Source organism: Eurosta solidaginis, chromosome 5, assembly GCF_040869045.1.
Source record: "Eurosta solidaginis isolate ZX-2024a chromosome 5, ASM4086904v1, whole genome shotgun sequence".
NCBI classification, from domain to species: Eukaryota; Metazoa; Arthropoda; class Insecta; order Diptera; family Tephritidae; genus Eurosta; species Eurosta solidaginis.
In genome coordinates, this window is record NC_090323.1 from 93,223,620 (window position 1) to 93,242,285 (window position 18,666).

Genomic DNA, 18,666 nt, shown 5'->3' on the forward strand with positions numbered 1-18,666 from the left:
CACGAGTTTCGTAGTTGTTGTTGTTGTAGCGATAAGGTTACTCCCCGAAAGCTTTGGGAAGTGTTATCGATGTGATGGTCCTTTGCTGGATACAGATCCGCTTTCGTAGTATTTAATCGAAGCGGAAAACATTATAAACAGTCGCCCTCTGACTGAGCTGCCATTGACCGCCGAAGAAGACGATCCACTTACACGCAATCATTTTTTATTGGGGTGTCTCAACTACTCAATCACCGGCTGAAGAAGACGCTAAGATATGCTTGCGAAAACAATGGCGAATTGCCCAGTTTGAAAGACCGACTATCTGCCACAACTACTGCAACGCTCTAAGTGAAGAGATCAGGTACCGCCACTGAAGCTAGGTCAACTAGTATTAATTTATGAATCCAATATGCCGAGGGGTCAATTTAATTTAATTTATTTATTTATTTACGATGGCGCAAGGGTATCATCGATAGAGTATTTACAGCAAAGATGGTCAAGTACGCACCGCCGAAGTTCGTACCAGCCACGCTACCTTACGCCGACCTGCCATTAAGCTAGCCGCTTTGGAATTTGTTGAATCTCCTCGAGGATTCACGGGGGTGGAATGTCGGCAACCCGATCCACAATTCCATTACCAAAACATAGTGGCAACGTAGCAACTTGCAACACAGTTGGAACAGTTTTGAAACGAGTCAGTTGAGAAATGGACGCGAGTAAAACACGTTAAATAAAACAAATCAGTACTGAAATCACACAAATTTGTCTAAATTTATCACCAATTTCAATAAACACTTAATATTTACCAGCAAAATAAAGAACTTGTTTGTATTTCTGTGCAGACAACCACTGCAGATCATTGCTAATCAGAAAGAATTTTCACCAATGGGGTGGTATCAAAATTAAATTAGGGCAAAATCCTTTTGTACACAAAATTTGTTCCTGTTCTTATTAATTATGCCACTGTTCTTGTAGGACTACTTACCACTTTCCGGAGGCGGTAGTTATTATAGTAACACCATTTACATAACCATTATTGTCCATCAAAAGGAATAATATATCATTCAGTTGAGCATGTACGATATTGCATGCTTTAGTTGCTGTTAAAAACACTTCTCTCTTGCCATTAGCATAAATAACATCTGCTTTAATCCTATATGGCAGATCTTCCCTACCTAAGAACTGTTAATGGATATTGAAATATTCTTAATTTATAAAAAATAAATAATTACCATGATATCATTGCGTTGTATTTCAGTGAGAGTCTCTTGAGAAACTTTAGCTAATCCCGAAGCAAAACTTGCAAAGCTAACATTTCCACGGTAAATAAAATTATCCAGGCTTTTGAACTCTATAGCATGACTCAGTTCCATCGTCATCCAGTTTTTATTTTCCAAATGGCACTAGAAAAAAGAAAAAAGTAATAACTCGGCCAAAGGTCTTCTTTTAGTTACTTTACCGAACCTAATTTTAACATATAAATTATTATGCATAACAAAATTAAAGGACGACAGAACTTCATGACCCTTCTAATTAGCAACAGGAGTTTGAGATGCAATTGATTCTTTTTTAACACCCCTACAAGACACAAATTACAAAGGTACCCTGCAAAAACACTCCACGTTATCTGACTAAAGCCGTGGTTACTCACGAACGTACGTAGAAAAAACGTGTCAGCTGACACGACCTATCTTATGAGTGTGCAATGTAAACGAAAACTCACCGACGTGCAACGCCCGTACGTACGTAGCCCGGAACGTAGAAATCAAAACAATTTTGATTTTTTCCGTATGAACGTGTCAGCTGATCGCTCTCTCACTAGACAGAGTTGCCTAGTAAACTTTTGTGCGTTAATTTTTGACCGTTTGCAGTTTTATGCAAAATACCTAATTAAAGTTTGACAAACTGTGAAAATAATTCGAAATAATTATGTAAAGGTGCAGATTATAAATATGTAATCTATTTATATTTATTTAATATTAATTCCAGCCTTTTACAACATCAAAAATTAAATTGGAAAAAGTTGATGTTTCCATAAGCATACATGCAAAATGGTCAATGGCAACAGTGCTTATCTGTAAACAATACATACACAAATATGTTATGTACATGTACACAGACGCACACATTGATTCCTACGGGCTTGAGAGTTCGGTCAAACGTGCTTCGTGCGACAAACGTCCTTACGTACGGCACACGTCGGTGGGTAACTGCCGCATAACTATTTTACCGTCATTGTGCGGTCACGCCCCTAGTTAAATTTTAGTCACGTTTGTTCAGGCGTCGGTACCTTTTTTACACTTATTTCCCATTTCGTACCTATTTCTGTGTTTGTGCATTCCGCTCCCATTCCGCACCCCAGCATAGCACTGTTCTGCTCACACACGTCACAATGCGCGTCAAATTGCGGTCAAATTTTCGGGCATTTCACTCTACATTTTCGAGTTATTTGACAATCAATTTTACTGTGGTTTTACCATTTATATAACCGCCATATAACTTGAATTATACCTCCCGATTTACTTTACCTGGAGCAGCCACATGAAAAAAATAACCAAAAAAATTTTATTTTTAATATTTATTTTTAAATACAATAACCAAACATAACATATAATATAAACATTTGTTTAAAACATATCATAAGATTTAGTAATTTTTTTCCATTATATATGAGGCGCCTAGATGCAAAACCATATATTTAAAAATTTTAAAGTAATATTTAAATTGCGACTACATTGTATCGCCTAGCAACATTCTAAAAACCCGTATTGAAAATTCATAACAATTTTCATTCATAACAAATTTAAAAATTTTGTGTGCTTTTCTAAGTTTTACATATCATGGATTCATCTGGTTTTGCATCTTGGAGCCTCATATATGCATGAAATTGCAACTTAAATTAATACATTTAATGTAAAAAAGAAGTAAATACTTTAATAATAAAATAAGAAATATATTAATTGCTTTGAGCTATATTGCTGCAGCAGCTAGCTTTATATTTGGACAATTCAGAAGTGTGTTATATTCATGTAAATTTTGAGTTTTTTCCATGGTTTCGAATACCAAATATGATTATTTGAATCAATTTAAGTCTACAGCTTAAAGCTAAGTAGAAATTTTGTTTAGATTTACTCTTTTTTCAGATCAAGAATATTAAAAGGTGCCGTGGAAACCGATTGCTGTCGTAATTGAATTTGAATGTAATAAAGTAAAGTAAAATATGAACTAATCATTCAAGCAATAATTCTGCAACTCTTAGCAGGAGTATTAATTGGTTTCAAGTCTAATTCCGACAGCAATAGGATCACGACATACCTTATTATATATGTACATGAAAACTCGCTTAATTGGTTTTTGTTTTCCAATTGAAATCTTTTCTAAGCGAGCAGAAAATAATTTTAAGCTTTAGAAAAAACTTCAATTATTTGAATAATCTACAACTTAAAGCTTAGTAGAAATTCAGATTAGGTTTACTCTTTTTCGGATCAAGAATATTCAAAGGTGTCGTTGAATCCGAATGCTGTCGTAATTGATGAACTTAAAAATGTACGACTAGTAATTGAGTCAGACTTATTATTGTTCTAAATATAATCATTCAAGCAATAATTCTGCAACCCTTAGCAGGAGTATTGATTGGTTTCAAATCTAATTCCGACAGCAATCCTATTATATATGTACATCCCTTATTATATATGTACATGAAATTGCAAACTTAAATTAATACTGTTGATATAAAGAAAAGTAAGTACTTTAATAATAAATAAACTCTCTTAATTGGTTTTTGTTTTCCAATTGAAATCTTTTCCTGTGCAAGCACATCGCTAACCTGTGTTGGCAAAAGATATGATTATACTGTCTTCGATTGATAGTCGGACGAGCCGCTACTCGGCGATGTAGCGATGACCGTTGTGTCGGTGGCAGCAGTTACAACAGCAGTTTCTAACTTTGCACCATCCGTACAGTGTGATGAATGCTGCACTGCCTTTTCCAATTGCTTGGCGCCAGCAATTTTGTTTAGCTGTAATGCAAATATATAGATGGGTTAAAGTGGTTTTCGTATGTTATTCAACAACTCACCCTATACCATCATCACAGCCTGCTCATAGATTTTGAATATGTGTACTGTTTCACTATTCAGACCCAGTTCGTTTGGTGCAATATTTTCGATTTGATGAATATGTATACTATCCGTTAGGCAGATAATTGGGTGCGTTCGAATCATTCATATACTATGGGTATTTGAGCCGTAGACGCAGTGGCAGATATTTTGATTCTTTTTGAAGTGTAACATTTGTAAACAGTTGGGTTTCTCTGCTGTCACCATCACCACTAGAGAGCTATTGAAGAAACGCTCGATCAAGATAATATGTTGCGATTTACGCGCATAGATTTCTTCCACCTTGTCACAGTTATTGATGGAGAAAATGCGAAAGCCATATTCACCATCCAATACCGAAATGGAACTGTAGAGGAAGAAACCTTTTTTAAATTTAATAAAATCAAAAAATGACAGTTGTGATAAAATGGGGTAAAGTATTGTAAACTAAAGTATAACGAAGTCTCAGCGGCTTTGTCCTGGTGAAAATTGAGTTTGAATAGGTTTTATTCTTCATTCTTAGAAACATGTACGAAGGTACCTGGTAAGATATTAAAAATCCTCAACGCTTTTTTTGCAATAACTTAAAAAAAAAACTCATATTCAAACTTCTGCTTAACTTCTACATATCAATAGCTACTTTTACCACCAGGAGTAACTATTGCTTCTACGCCTATGCTATTGTTTCCTACATCGATGAGCTTTGTAATAAAATAAACAGCTTTATCCCCAATCTCTCCAGTTTGGTCGCCTCGCGAAACCTGATATTGTCACCAACCAAATCATCGGTGACCTTATTTAAAACATGGCCGCGCCAAATGTCGACCATATGAAATTACCCTACCGACTGTCTTACACCCTAAAATTTTGGGTGTGACTTTCGATCAGGATCTACATTTTGGAGAACATGCACTAGCAATTGTAACGAAAATCCAGAGCTGTAAGAAATATTTAATATAATTCGATAAATCGGCAGTACTTGGGGTAAATATAAATAGACGTTTGCATGGTACGCGTCTCCGATATGGTCGCCAAGCCTAAAGGTTACTCACATGAAAAAATACAGGCCTGCCAAAATGCTGCCCCAAACCCACTACGTGCTGCCTTCTTATGTCCTCGGAACACCACCTGCACAATGAAGCGAGAAAACTCCCAATAAGGGAAATAAATGAAATGCTAACCAAACAGTTTCTTTAGAATACCCAAAAACCTGGGCATCCCAACAGACATCTGATTGTTGATCCAACACCGCTTAGGGGCTTAAAGAGTCATCTCCGTAAGCATTATGAAGAAATACGGCACCTGAGAACACAGCCGTATGAAGCAAAAAAACACAAGCAGGTCCTCAGTGAACTCCACAAACAGGCGTCGGACCTTTATGCTAGGGATTTCCCGGTGAATCCAGTACTTAAAGAACAGTACCCAAAACTTGCGGAAGAGGACCGCATACTCCCTAAGGAAAAGCGAGTCACTCTAGCTCAACTTCGTTCTGGATACTGTAACAGGTTAAACTCTTACCTATCCAGAATCAACCCCAACATACAAAATGTATGCCCCGCTTGCAATGTGTCCCACATGACACCAACCATCTCTTTAATTGTAATGTGGAACCAACGCCTCTAATACCCCTTTGATTATGCTCCACCCCTGTTGAAACAGCAAGTTTATTTGGACTCCCGTTAGAGGATATTGATGACAATATGTGATCGGCCGCACCTATTAGGTGGGGCGAAGCACTGCTACAACAACAACAACCATTTCGGGAACGATTAATATCATCACTTTAAACCTTCCAAGCCATCCCGCCCCACCCCCTATTCCTACGAGGAACTTGGGTTCGCCATTACACATTACACTGAACGAGTCCGCCGCACAATCATTATAGCATCATGTAACGAAGCTCAGTTTCCTCCAAAAATTGTTCGGCACAGCCACGTAAAATCAATGTATATGTTCTAGCAGTAACGTAACCTTTAAATAATTATAAACTATAAAAATGAAATTAATGTCAAACCCACTATCAAACCTTAGAAAATGTTGAAACGTTCACCACCAACCTGACGTTCTTCAAAGTAATCACATTGACCCAAAACACTTCAATTAATATCATTAGCTGTAGTCATATAACAGCACCACCACAAGCTTTCATTCTACGTTTCCAATCTTCTTCTGGTACATGAACAGCACAGAACATATCATATCTGCAAAATACTGTGTAGCAACATCACCAATTGGTAGTTTAGAAAACACAACATTGTCGCCTTATTTACCTAGTTTATTGTACAGGAGACGCCATTCAGCATCAACAATTTTCTGATACTCTTGGACATTGGAGGACATTGCTGTGGCAGTGCATTTTTCCAATAAAGCACTTTGTTGTTCCTTTGATTGGCGCTTCGACATGTACAGCCATGTCATATTTTATCATGCATAATTGTAATGCTTTACGTATAGCTTTAATGATGTTACGTGCATGCACGCCTTCCTCAACATATGGCTTAACTTGTTTTAAGATTTCACATGCTTAAAATACTACTGAAGTGGTGCCATCGACGACCTGATAAGAGAAACATTTTTATTCCACACATTCTAATATAACAAAAAACTTACCTCAGCATTTTGAGATTTGGCGATGTCTACTAGAGTTTTACGGCTGGATTCACAATATCCAATAGTTTCATAATGGTTGCCCCATCATTTGAAATTGGGGCCTTACCACTGGAATCAACAATATGCTTGTCCATACTACGTGAACCCAATGTAGTGCGTACAGCGTCCACAATTGAATGCGAGGCATTGATGTTGGATATGAGTTGCGGTTTACCTTGAGAGCTATCGGTACCCAAACATTTTTTACACAAATACTCTTGTACCCAATACAAGTTCAGGACGTTCATATTTATCGACACACTGTCCGGTGTGGCCCAAATGTTGGAAATATGCAGTTGGCACTGTTGAGAAAAAATATGGATCAATGAACACAAGTAAAAGTGAAAGATTTTTTTTACCATCTCTTGTTACTTTACACATTAGACATTGGAAACGACGACCAGCATCTACAAGTTGCATATGAGCCTTGCAACGATTACATCTAATTGCACCCAATTCACCAAAATTTACAATGGGTGGCTCATATTCACCCTCAACCGTGCGTGCCATTGGTGAGACGGTAAGTGTAATTTACAACTCTGCTATTTTTAATAAATCAGCTGTTGCAGGTATGCAATACAAAGGCGACCTGCAAAGAAGAAAGATCAATGTAATTGCCAAACAAAACATTAATTTCGTTTATCGATACCTAGCGTAACGTGGCGAGGAGTTACCCTGATCTTCTACCACATATTTTGTGGTCACCAATGGTGGTAATAAACCCTGTTCATTAGTAATAAAAGCACCACCAGCGCTATTTTGATTTTCAATGATAACGCTTATCGGATTTGGCATCTGATCGGGATCTAAACGGCGTTGGGCTGATTATACTGTTGCGGCTGTTGATATTTACCAGTAACAGGTGCAGGTGGTTGCTAAAGAAAATAACACAAAAATAATCATTAGCAAATTTGTAAATTATTAGTTGTATTAGCATACATTATAACCAGGACGTCCCGACGTGTCCGGGTATTGAGGGTTGACCCGGCTTGGGTGGTTAACTGAGCATTGTCGTCTGTCCAGGTTGTGTTGGTGGCATCCTTTGACCCATGTAACCACGTGGTGCACCTGGTTGTTGTAGAGGATAACCTGGATGTTGAGGTTGTGGTGGATAGCCCGGATTTTGTGGCATTGGCAGATAGCCGGCCTGGGGAGGTTGTTGCTGCTGCTATCGTGGAATTGTATAATCCGGTTGCTGTTGTGGTATATACCTTGGTATAACTGGATGTGGTGTCATTGCCCCACCTGGTCCAGTTGATGCGGGCGGCATACCTGCAGGACCATGTTTCTCATGGCCACCAAATGGCTGGTGCATATGGTGTTGAGGTGGCATTTGACCGGATTGTGACTGCATTAGATCAGACTGTCGTGGCATTTGCTATTCACCTGTGTGCTGGTATGGAGCTGCAACACCGCCTGCACTTGATGTTGGTGGTGTAGCTGAAACTGGTGGTTGACCAGTCTAGAAAAATAACAAAATTTATTAAACACAAAGTATGAGGCAAGCCAGGTATATTTGCCATATTTATAGTCATATGATTGGGACCACCAGGCACAGCTTTCCCTGGCGGTGTCGTTGCTGGAGGCGATGGCGAATCCATGGTAGTAGGCGCATTGGCTTGAGGCGGCGGCTTAGCTGTTTCACCATATTGACCAGCTATAAAGTTATTGTTCGGTTGTTGTTGTTCCTTGTTGTTTTAATTTAATTTAATTTAATGCTCCAAAATTAGCAGAGGACTGCAGCTCAATTCGCGGAAAATGGCGGACTCGCTGAAAATTTTTTTCCACACAAAAATTACATATTTCACAATACCTATGAATATAGTAGGTGCGAGAGAGCACGATACATTGTGGCAAAGCTAAATTTGTCAACATGCTATTTCATTTGGAGAATTTTTCATTCCAAATCGTCACCCCTGTCAAAAATTCGTGTGGCTGTGTACGTTTTTGGTCACACGATTTTTGCAGGGTATGTTTTCGAAATGTAAACAACCTATAGTGCTGTACTGTTCTTACATTCACGTTATGGCAGTCATTTTTTAAGTTATAAACCTGTAACTTTACGAGTATTTTTACAGTATTTTTACGTTAATATGACCACCTTTTCACTAGTATTATGACCGTTTTAATTCAAATCTATTAACATTTCTTTTATTCAACATTTTTATAATATATTACATTATTTAATTTAATTTAGTTGTAAATTATTAACTATAAGTCTTAAGGAGGGAATAGTTTTTCAGTCTTGTTGGTGACCCATAAATACAAATTTTATTGTATGCGATTGTATGCATACAAAGTTAAGGGAAACTCTTAATAAATTAATAACATAGAAAACAAAAGAGAAGAACTAACAGAACTATTGCTTGCAGTAAACCAGCAAATCGCGAGTAGGCAATTCACAATTTCTGTTTGTAGTTCAGAAAATTATAATTGAATTTAAATTGTAATTTTCTGAATGAAAATTTCTATTGAAAATTGTGAAATTCAATTGTAATTTTTTTAACTTCAATTGAAATTCCTGAGCTTTCAGAACTTCAATTGCAACTTTCAAATTTTTTTTACATAAAATGAACAATTTAACACTTTTTCTAACAGTTAAAGTGGTGAATTGCCTACCAGAGGTTTGAAACCACTTGCATTCGTGTTGGCGCTTTTCTATATCATTAATATAACAATATCTTTTTAATAATTTAATTAATACACAAATATAAATTTTTCCCTTTACATTTTAGAACTGTGTACAAAAATATGTAATTTTACATATCTCAACCTAAACCAAAAAGTATTTCACTCATAATCAGAGTAACTTTGTGTTGAATGTTGATTTATACCACGAAAATAACAAAATTGGTAACAAAACCAGGCTAAACGATAACGTTAACTACCAAAAAAAAAAAGTTATTTCACGATGCTTTCACGATTTACACTTAAATACCCATCTGAAATTTTTTTAAGTTTTCACATTTTTTAGCTTAAAATGCGATATATACATTCAGTGGAATAATTTTAGATTGAATGTACTTCATGCAGGTTTCTTTCCTCGTGATTTTGCAATAATAAACGTAGGTACTCATAGTAATTTTTTGTTTTGAATTATGTGATTATAATATTTATAAGGACTATTTAGTTGATGGTGTTGGTACTGTCAGTTAAATTCATCAGCAATTATTTATATTCAAAATATTTTTTTGTTATACATCTATTTTATAAATTATTGACAAATTCGTTGCAATTAAATTGCTTTAAAAATCTTTGCAAACTTTACGAGATTGTTGAATATTATTTTAATTAGAGCATAAAAAGCTTAGATTAGCAACGTAGGAAAAAACTTAGAATTATTTCAGTTAACTTAATCACAAATATTTATATTCAAAATACTTTTTTGTTATACATCTAGTTTATAAATTTTTGGTTAAAAATTATTGACAAATTCGTTGCAATTAGATTGCTTTAAAAATCTTTGCAAACCTTGTGCGATTGTTGAATATTATTTTAATTAGAGCATAAAAAGCTTAGATTAGTAACGTAGGATAAAACTTAGAATTATTTCAGGTAAGTTCATCACAAATATTTATATTCAAAATACTTTTTTGTTATACATTGCATTAAAATTGCTTTAAACATCTTTGCAAACTTTGTGCGATTGTTGAATATTATTTTAATTAGAGCATAAAAAGCTTAGATTAGTAACGTAGGAAAAAACTTAGAATTATTTCAGGTAAGTTCATCACAAATATTTATAGTCAAAATACTTTTTTGTTATACATTGCATTTAAATTGCCTTAAACATCTTTGCCAACTTTGTGCGATTGTTGAATACTATTTTAATTAGAGCATAAAAAGCTTAGATTAGTAACGTAGGAAAAAACTTAGAATTATTTCAGGTAAGTTCATCACAAATATTTATAGTCAAAATACTTTTTTGTTATACATTGCATTTAAATTGCTTTAAACATCTTTGCAGTTTTTGTGCGATTGTTGAATATTATTTTAATTAGAGCATAAAACGTTTAGATTAGTAACGTAGGAAAAAACTTAGAATTATTTCAGGTAAGTTCATCACAAATATTTATAGTCAAAATAATTTTTTGTTATACATTGCATTTAAATTGCTTTAAATATATTTGCAAACTTTGTGCAATTGTTGAATATTATTTTAATTAGAGCATAAAGGGCTTAGATTAGTAACGAAGGAAAAAGCTTAGAATTATTTCAGTTAAGTTCATCACAAATATTTATATTCAAAATATTTTTTTGTTATACATTGCAGATATATTGCTTTAAAAATCTTTGCAAACTTTGTGCGATTGTTGAATATTATTTTAATTAGAGCATAAAACGCTTAGATTAGTAACGTAGGAAAAAACTTAGAATTATTTCAGGTAAGTTCATCACAAATATTTATATTCAAAATATTTTTTTGTTATACATTGCAATTATATTGCAAACTTTGTGCGATTGTTGAATATTATTTTAATTAGAGCATAAAACGCTTAGATTAGTAACGTAGGAAAAAACTTAGAATTATTTCAGGTAATTTCATCACAAATATTTATAGTCAAAATAATTTTTTGTTATACATTGCATTTAAATTGCTTTAAACATCTTTGCAAACTTTGTGCGATTGTTGAATATTATTTTAATTAGAGCATAAAGGGCTTAGATTAGTAACGAAGGAAAAAGCTTAGAATTATTTCAGTTAAGTTCATCACAAATATTTATATTCAAAATATTTTTTTGTTATACATTGCAGATATATTGCTTTAAAAATCTTTGCAAACTTTGTGCGATTGTTGAATATTATTTTAATTAGAGCATAAAACGCTTAGATTAGTAACGTAGGAAAAAACTTAGAATTATTTCAGGTAAGTTCATCACAAATATTTATAGTCAAAATACTTTTTTGTTAAACATTGCATTTAAATTGCTTTAAACATCATTGCAAACTTTGTGCGATTGTTGAATATTATTTTAATTAGAGCATAAAGAGCTTAGATTAGTAACGTAGGAAAAAACTTAGAATTATTTCAGTTAAGTTCATCACAAATATTTATATTCAAATTATTTTTTTGTTATACATTGCATTTAAATTGCTTTAAACATCTTTGCAAATTTTGTGCAATTGTTGAATATTATTTTAATTAGGCATAAAAAGCTTAGAATAGGAACGTAGGAAAAAACTTAGAATTATTAGCTTCTTATATAGTTTTTAATCAAGATTGTTTCAGTGTGTCTTGTTCGTTTGTTGTATGTAGGTTTATGCTGTTGCACAGCTGGATTTGTTGGTCAGATACCGCCTTTGTTTATGCCGGTTGTGGCTCAGCGTTAAACACCGTCTCATGTTGTCTTCGAAGTCTATCCTGCCTTGCAGTTTGAAAACGTCTAAATTAATAGGAATGGACAATGTAAGTAATGACATATTAAAACAATTTAAATTACACTACCAAAAAGTACGCTGTTCACGAGTTTCAGTTTAGATAAAGATTGTTTGCCATGTACTCCGTCCCAGTTAAAATTGAAAAGAACGTTGTCAGAGAAAAGTTTTCTCATTACTCCAATAATGTCTGATGATGAACCTTTCAGCATAAAGATATATGATTTCTAAATGAAAATCACCAATTTAAGTTATTAAACACAATTAAAAATATTCAAAAATACCATTGATTCTTGATAAACATCTCAGTCCAACTTTTTCTCAATGTCATAAACTGAATCCAGCGATGTTAGTGACATAACAATAGAGAGCTCGGTGTGAGTATCATTTTCCGCTGATACGGCATACTATTTTGTGCGTTTTATTAATCAGAACTTTTGAGTCACGCATGACTTTATGTTGAGCCATGACTTCTGCCAAATCTGGAAGCTGAAATGATAGCATAAATAATAATTAAAGAGAATCAAGGTATTGCGGCTACAATTACTAGGGTTTCACAAATAACAGTTCAATATTTTCTTCAATCTTAGTCAATTTAAATTCCAGGTCGATATGCTTCTGTAATATTGTTTTTAGTATCGCCATTATATTTTCGTTTGTTGCAGGGAATATTGCTTCGTTGGTTAAGGAAGTAGCCGCATTATTCAAAACGGTACTCGTTCTATTTAAGGAGGAGTGAAAGGACGCGCTGTGTTGTGCTACATCGATGAAATCGGCGTTTGCTGAATCGGAATTGGAGGGAGGTACATCAATCAATTGGTTGTGTGTTTGGTTGGTACTAGAGCTGGATGAATTATTGAAATTGTTGTTTATAGCTTTTGAGCTAGATGGAAACGGTTCGCTGTGTAGTGCTACATCGACCAAATGGGCATTTGTTGCATTGAAGCCCTTTGACAAGTAAAACTTTCGGAATTTTGGCGTGTATGGTTCGCTGGTTATGGCGCTAGACGGATTACGGAGATTGGCGTTCTTTGCATATAATTTAGATGGAAACGGTTCGCTGTGTTGTGCTACATCAACGAAATGCGGATTGTTGCAATAGGATTCGAAGCAAATTCATCGACCAAATTGGCATTTACTTTGCCCTTCACCAGCTTTACCTTTTTAATTCTTAGTTCGTTGGCTGTAGAGCCAGAAAAATTATGCAAATTGGCGTTATTTGCATATAATTTAGATGGAAACGGTTCGCTGTGTTGTGTTACATCCACGAAATGGGGCTTTGTTGCAATAGAATTCGAAGCAAATTCATCGACCAAATTGGCATTTACTTTGCTCTTCACCAGCTTCACCTTTTTAATTCTTAGTTGGTTGGCTGTAGAGCTAGACGAATTATGCAAATGGGCGTTATTTGCATATAATTGAGATGGAAACGGTTCGCTGTGTTGTGCTACATTCACGAAATAGGGGTCCGTTGCATTGGGAGCGGAGGGAAATACATCTACCATATCCTTGGATGTTTGGTTGGTAGTAGAGCTGGAGATATTTAAAAAGGCGTTGCTTTCCTATTCGGAGTAGAGGTATACATATCTATGTCTTCTTCAAATATGTCCTGGCTCGCCATTCTTTCTGGTCATAGGTTCTCCATGCAAAAAAAAAATACAATTAGGAGTAGCATTTATAGTAATTTGTTTGAAAATATATGAGGAGGTTCTCACTGTAGGGTTGTTATTATTTTTATTTAACTTTGTGTTTAAGTTACTTTGAACTTTGTAATTTTTAAATTTTTACATCAAGAAGATATTATCTATGTGAATATTCATATTAATAAAAAATAATAAAGCATACTACACTAACCAAAACGTAACATTTCATTCATATGTGAATTCGAGTAAATTGATAAATTTAATTTTACCATTGATGCCTTATGAAAGCTTCTTACGAATATAATATATTTTCCAAAATAAACATTTTGGATGTGTTACATTTTGGTGTGGACCTCCGCATGTCATCAAATTGGTGCAAGCGATAATATAAGAATATTAGTTAGAAAATTTGTGAAAAAGGTTATGAAGTAAGGATATGAGAAGATATTTATTTTCAAATGGAATACAAAAATACTTATATCCAATATCTTCCCAGGAAATTTCAAGTCTCATTTCATCCAACCTACTTCCAACCAATATACCAAGGGCTAAAAGTGACTCAAGTGGTGCTTCGTAATAATTATCGACTTTTAGAAATGCGTTCGCTACTACCACGTCCTTTCCCGACTCGTTTATTGTTTCTATTATTTTTATTGGACGTGTCCCCTTACTAAAGAAATGCGAGTCCTTCTCTTTTTTTGGATCAATAATAAGAGAATCATATTTTGATGTTTTTTTATTTCTAGGCATTTTCTCTCCTGAAGGCGAAAATAAAGTTACTGCAAAATTTGATTGGGCTTTTTTATCAACTTTTTCAGGAATTGCATAAAATTTTCAAATTTGTATGCAAAGAATTGATCCAAAGTCCCATTATCCCTGGCACACGCAGGCAAATGCAACAAACAGTGGATGTTAAAGCTAATTAAATCGTCACCGTAAATTTCACCAAAGAGGTTGACAAACTCGTCTAACATTTCTTGTACAACATTGGTTTCGGTTTCGCAAAATGTTCCATAAGAAAGTATTCGTATGCTGGCATGTAAAAGAAGGAAATGATAATACAAATTATAATCAACGCAACCTTTTAAAACAAATATCCCAGAATAAAATAAAAACTGTCTGTACTCTGTTGATTTCCAGTTTTAATTTTTTTCTAAATTTCTGCAAACCCTTCCGAATTCTGAAGGGACGTAGGAAGATATATAGTCAGACCTTGTATTCATTTCAGCAATGTTTCCCTTGTTAACCAATTGCTGAAGCAGTTTTTTTGTCACGCCTAGATCAACAAGATGCATTTGATCTAGGGGGAATTGGGATACCATACGAAAGTTTGCTCGAGCACACATTGTTGTTCTAAGTTATGGCGTTCCTTGTCAAATCTGTTCTTAAAGGACAAGTCGGTTCGCAACTTCCATATCTGTCCCAGAGTCTCACAGACCAGGAATGTCAGCTCAGTGGGTTTTACGGATATGAATCTGGTATGTTCTGATACACGAATATTCTGGTACTACCCCGACACACTCAGAAAAAACTTCTCCCGATTGAAGAAAACTGAAATGGCGCTTAAGAAATTATTCCTCATTCGCATGGCCAAAATTTCTTTTGTCATAACCGAAAAATGGAAAATGGCCAAGGTGGTCCGCTACTAAAGCCTGGAAAACCAGCTAACATAGGAGAGTCGTATCGTCCGATATCTACCCTATCGCCAGTAGCAAATACGCTTGAAGCCATTTTGCTCCCCTACTTCCAAGCATGGCTTCAGAAAACTCCATAGCACCACCACCGCGCATTGCGGTTTAAATCAAAACCCCCACCATAGAACGGTACTCGTAGCGCTAGACCTATCAAAAGCTTTTGATACGGTCAACCATGGCACGTTACTGCAAGACCTGGAAGGTTCTACCCTTCCCCCATGTCTTAAAAGGTGGGCCTCAAATTATCTGGGTGGCCGGCAGGCATCGGTGCAATTCAGAAACGAAACATCAAAGCCAAGAAGAATTAAACAAGGGGTGCCACAGGGTGGTGTCCTATCCCCACTTTTGTTAAATTTCTACATATCTAAGCTACCTTCACCACCAGAAGGAGTCACTATCGCTTCATACGCCGATGACTGCCCAATAACGGCCACAGGCCCAGGCCACAGATCGATGAGCTCTGCAACAGAATAAACGGCTACCTCCCTGATCTCTCCAGTTTTTTCGCCTCGCGAAACCTGATATTATCACCGAATAAATCTTCCGCGACCTTATTTACAACATGGACGTCCCAAATGTCGACCATTTTGAACATCCACGTCGATGGCACTACGCTACCGACTGTCCTACACCCCAAAATCTTGGGTGTGACGTTTGATCAGGATCTACATTTTGGTGAGCACGCAGCCGCAATTGTTCCGAAAATCCAGAGCCGTAATAAAATCCTCAAATCCCTTGCTGGCAGTACCTGGGGAAAAGATAAAGAAACGCTCATTACTACATACACGCAATTGGCCAGGCCTTTACGTGCTACGCGTCACCCATATGGTCGCCAAGCCTAAAAATTACCCACTGGAGGAAGCTACAGGCCTGCCAAAATACTGCTCTCAGAATCGCCACGGGCTGTCTTCTTATGTCCCCAGAACACCATCTACATAATGAGGCGAGAATACTCCTCATGAGGGAGGGAAATGAAATGCTAACCAAACAAATCCTGTTGAATACCCAGAAACCTGGGCATCCAAACAGACATCTGATTGATTAGCCAACACCGCCTAGGGGATTAAGGAGTCATCTCCGTAAGCATTTTGAGGAAATACGGCACCTAAAAACCCAGCCATTTGAAGCAAAAAAACACAAGCAGGTCCTTGGTGAACTCCACAAACAGGCGTCGGACCGTTATGCCGGGAATTGCAAGGTGAATCCAGTACTCAAAGAAAAGTACCCAAAACTTGTGGAAGAGGAACGCATACTCCCCAGGGAAACGCGGGTCCCTCTTGCTCAACTTCGTTCTGGATACTGTAACAGGTTAAACTCTTACCTATTCAGAATCAACCCCGACATACAAAGTGTATGCCCCGCTTGCAATGTGTCCCCACACGACATCAACCATCTCTTTAATTGTAATGTGGAACCAACGCCTCTAACACCCCTTTCATTATGGTTCACCCCTGTTGAAACAGCAAGTTTCCTTGGACTCCCGTTAGAGGATATTGCTGACAATTTGTGATCGGTTGCGGCTGTTAAGTGGGGCGAAGCACTGCTACAACAACAACAACAACAACGTGATTTCGAGCAGCTAATGTATATTTGACACACAACAAATAGGGCTGCGATGTGTGCGAAGTTGGAAAGGACGTGATTCCAAGCCACCCACCCAATTCATTGCGTATTTAAGGTAGTCAGCAGATATTTTTTTATTACGTGGAGTGAGTCACACGTATCAATGTTTTTATAGGGCTTATTGAAGTCAGTACACAGACAACGAAGAGATTTGAATTTCAAAATTCGATCTGCATTTTCTTATATGAAAATGCTTAGATGGTCTAAAAGGAACATTAAATAAAATTTTACTAAGCAGAAACGGCTATTTACCATCCCTCTAATAAGTTTTACTACAAATTATTATTATTATTATTATTAGCTTCTTTATTTAGCCGTAGCTATTTAAAACTTTCAGGTACAGTTTAGTAATACAAAATCGGTAATCTTTGCAATAGCTAATTGGATCAATGTGAGCTATAATGTTCTCTAATATGATATATTATCAGTCTTTTAAATACATTAATATTTCTTTCGTTTCTTATATTGCTTGGCACTTCATTAAAAAGTTTTAGGCCTTTATACATTAAAACATTTTGTGCCTTATTAGATTTATAAAATTTAATTCTAAAATCATTCTTGTTCCTTAAGCCGTAGGGTTGCACATCTCCTACATATGCTATTTGGCTCTTTAAGTACTTTGGCAGTAGGTGATATTTCATTTTAAACACAAAAAGAAGTACGTTCATAATTGTTCTTTGATTGATATTTAACCATTTCAGAGTTTCTAACATATATGTGATTGGTGTCAGCCTATTACATAATAGTATGCACCGCATCCCTTTGTTTTGTAGTTTTTGCAGCCTGTTTTTCATCTGTGTGGATCCCAGGAATAAAATGGTCGAACAGTATTCAAAAAGTGGCTTGATCATTACATTAAATACCTTTACTGCGCTGTTGATAGGTATATTTTTGCGAATTCTTCGGAAAAATCCAATTTTTTTCGAGATTTTACTGCAGATATAATCTATATGCTTATCGAAATTTAATTTTTTGTCGATGAAAATGCCGATATATTTAATTTCGCTAACTTTATCTATTATTTCATCATTAACTATAATATTATCTTCCGATTCGCCGACCATCCTTCTCCGACCATGCGTATATCAGTTTCAGCATCCCCCTAAAGAGGGTAGAGAAGGCAGGAACCTTTAGAAACCCTAGGTCAACAAACTGCACTAAATTCCAGAAAAAGGAAGAAACGAAACTGGGACAACCCAAAGAGGTTGCCAATGTGGAAGAGCTGGAGTCGTCTAATGAATTCCTAACAAGGACGCTTATGAATGCGTATAACAAAGCTTGCCCTCTAAGAAGATTCAGAGGAAAAGAAAAGCCGCCATGGTGGAGCAATGAGCTCAGTCTTCTAAGAAATGTTTAAGCTAGCAAAGACCGCGGAAAGCGAAGCGTGTCGGGACGAGTACAGAGATCTACTGAGGATCTACAAGCGTGAAAATTCCAGGACGAAGAGAATCTCATGGAAAAGTTTCTGTACGGACATAGAGTGTTCCAGCGAAACAGAACGCTTGAGAAAAGTCCTAGCAAGGGGAAAGATAGTCCAGGAACTAATAAAAAAAGAGAACGGGAAATAGTCACGTAATAGTGACGAATCCCTTGAGGTGCTTA

The 18,666-nt window shown here is 35.9% G+C and overlaps 1 protein-coding gene and 1 long non-coding RNA gene across 8 annotated transcripts in view; both read right to left on the reverse strand.

Annotated features, from left to right (window-relative positions):
• EMC10 (ER membrane protein complex subunit 10) overlaps positions 1-1,632 on the reverse strand; it is a 128,509-nt gene extending 126,877 nt beyond the window's left edge. For 3 of the 7 annotated variants that reach the window (XR_010953719.1, XR_010953720.1, XM_067789429.1), the window contains exons 1-3: positions 1,442-1,626; positions 1,215-1,385; positions 968-1,164 (exon numbers count right to left, since the gene is read on the reverse strand). Coding sequence is in view for 4 of the 7 variants with exons in the window: in XM_067789429.1 (XP_067645530.1) it covers positions 968-1,164; positions 1,215-1,385; positions 1,442-1,504 (431 nt within the window). In the remaining 3 variants the exon portion in view is untranslated. Of the gene's footprint in view, positions 1-967; positions 1,165-1,214; positions 1,386-1,441 lie in introns of all 7 variants that reach the window. The other 4 variants (XR_010953721.1, XM_067789430.1, XM_067789427.1 and 1 more) reach the window with 4 other exon arrangements.
• Positions 1,633-6,354: 4,722 nt separating this feature from the next.
• Positions 6,355-7,228, reverse strand: LOC137254501 (uncharacterized). Its single transcript, XR_010954012.1, has 3 exons — positions 7,087-7,228; positions 6,689-7,029; positions 6,355-6,635 (listed from the first exon to the last, which is right to left on the reverse strand). It is a non-coding gene; the product is annotated as an uncharacterized lncRNA (long non-coding RNA).
• Positions 7,229-18,666: the final 11,438 nt, after the last annotated feature.